The following is a 2,334-nucleotide window of genomic DNA, read 5'->3' on the forward strand; positions in this document are numbered from 1 at the left end:
AATGCAGCTATGGTAAACTGTTAAAAAGGTCAATCGTAAAAGTTAATTTCAGTAAACGGAATATTATTTCTCTCACCAAACCGACTTTCTCTCTCCTACCCCCACCATAAGTACTCTGACATGACTTGGAGAGGAGCTTCAGTTTCACATTCACATAATCACATTCACTGTCCAACCACAACCCAACATAGCAGAGCTTCTTTTAAAATCTCAGATCAAACGAGACTCCCCCATCCCCATAACACTCAGCAAATTGCAGACAAACAAACCCATCAAAGAGAGGGAAAGGGTTTTGGAGGCAGGAGAAAAATGTGGTTGATTTATGTGTGTGATGAGGAAGAGAAGGAATTGGGAAGGCAACAAGCTCCAGGGTCATGTCCTCACTGTGGAGGCAAAGTAGAAGCTGTGGATGTTGAGGCTCAGTGGAAGTTTTGCTTTCTCCCCATGTGTTTCAAGATCAAGAGGAAGTACTTCTGTTCTCTCTGCTCCAGGCGCTTGGTCTTGTACTACTAGCTCAAACCAATAAGCACCCGGCTCAAATTAAGACCCAGAAATGATTTAGGTTCTCTCTTTGTTTGTAATTAATCTCTCTCTCTCTCTCTCTCTCTCTCTCTCTCTCTCTCTCTCTCTCTGTGTTTCTGATGTGTTTCTGGTTTTGGGTACAATGAGATTCAGGAAATCTAGCTAGCTAGGAGATTTGGGTTTTGTACAAAAAGATTGTTAGATTTGGGGGAAATGGGTTCTTGATTTGAATGCCATTGACATTGATTGGTTAGTAGCATTGTTCAATTTGGGTCTTTCTACTCAATTTTTTAATGAAACTTATGAGGTTGTAAGCTTGCTCTAAATCATGTTTAGAGGTGATCTTTAGTACTTCATTATTCATTTTCCTCGTTAATCCTCGTATTATTATGGAAAATCTGGTTTAGATATTTGGTGTAGAGTGCATAAGGCTTATTTTCTCCTCAGTTTCCAACTTCTAATAAAGTTTAATTATCTTGTAACCTTTTTGATAGTTTGATTTTGATTGAAACTAATAGATTGGATGTAGCTAATGACACATGTTCTGAAGGGGAATTGCAAGTCCCCACTCCATTCAAAAGGAAAAGGAATTGGGTCATTATCCCACCCACATTTCTACTTTTTTCTGCAGAAAATATTTGATCATGGAAATCTCTAGACTTCTGATTGTCATACCTAGAAGTCTCTGGGTCAGAACTCAAGTCTTTAATTTTTTAGGTTTTTTTTATATCTTTATTTTTTTAAATTTTCTGATAAACGAAATGTGAAAAAGATGTGAACCTGTTCTTGGAAAGTTGGAATAGGACTATGAATACTCAGATTACACCAACATGGGGAGTGTTTGAAGCTTCAATAAAAATGAAGAACACACAAAAAGTTTACGCTTCCTATTTTGTTATTGGGGATTGAGAATCTGAGGTTAAACTAGTGGAGGCTGTAGCTGAGAAAACGAGCATAACCAAAGGAATGATGCCTTGAATCTTTTGTTTCTGTTATACGACTGTAGAGTCTGCCCACCATTGTTTAATACTTGACTGAGCTCGTGTTACCATCAATATTTTTCAAATGGTCAAACTAAAATGTTCAGGTCAATAACTTATCTCATAATTGATGCAGTAACGTGCCTCATAGCACTCCTAATGTTCCAGCCAATTGTCACTTATGAGTCTCTTTGTTTAGGTTGCCACGGACCATGGTTTTGATTTGTAATATTTTTGAAGCAAAGTGGGCAGGCAACCCAATATATTAATTTCTCAAGCTAGGATGGCTAGATGCAAGCCCTCATATGTGGTGATACAAAAACCATCACATTGTACAATTTTTGCTCATTTAAAATGAGCCTAACCGGAACTTGGCAATGGAGGTGTGGGTGTGGTAATTAGAGACTATGAGGGAGAGTGTGTTGCTATTTTTGTTAGGCCTTTTCAGTATACCTTATCAGCTTTTTATATGGAAGCGGAAGCTCTTAGAGCAGGTATGCTAATATGTATTCAGCAAGGGTGGCAAGATGTTAAAGTTGAAAATGATTGTGTGAACTTGGTAAATGCACTCCAAAACACCGATGACGATCTCTCTATTATAGGAAGAGTTATAGAGGACTGCCAAAGGTATGTTGGTGCTTTTAATTTCTTTCATTTGCAACATGTTTGTCGTGAAGCAAATAGTGTGGCAAATAGATTAGCCCGCTTTGCTAGATGCAATAAGTTGGATGTTTTTAGTTTAGATAAGACACCTGTTATTATTCAGGATGTTCTCTATGAGGATCTTTGTAATAGTTTGTCTGTAGCTCGGGGTTCAGGTTTTATGTCCCCC

General features: G+C 38.0%; 1 protein-coding gene across 1 annotated transcript; it reads left to right on the plus strand.

Annotated features, from left to right (window-relative positions):
* Nucleotides 1-274: 274 nt before the first annotated feature.
* Nucleotides 275-963, plus strand: LOC101298504. The gene has a single exon (XM_004296456.1). It carries the CDS (start codon nucleotides 310-312, stop codon nucleotides 511-513), a length of 204 nt encoding a protein of 67 aa, XP_004296504.1. The 5' UTR covers nucleotides 275-309; the 3' UTR covers nucleotides 514-963.
* The last annotated feature ends 1,371 nt before the right edge of the window (nucleotides 964-2,334 follow it).

Source organism: Fragaria vesca, linkage group LG4 (assembly GCF_000184155.1).
Source record: "Fragaria vesca subsp. vesca linkage group LG4, FraVesHawaii_1.0, whole genome shotgun sequence".
In the NCBI taxonomy this organism is placed as follows: domain Eukaryota; kingdom Viridiplantae; phylum Streptophyta; class Magnoliopsida; order Rosales; family Rosaceae; genus Fragaria; species Fragaria vesca.

Bases quoted from the DNA above. Each gene is read 5' to 3' on its own strand.
- LOC101298504 (XM_004296456.1), top strand. From the start codon at position 310: ATGTGGTTGATTTATGTGTGTGATGAGGAAGAGAAGGAATTGGGAAGG.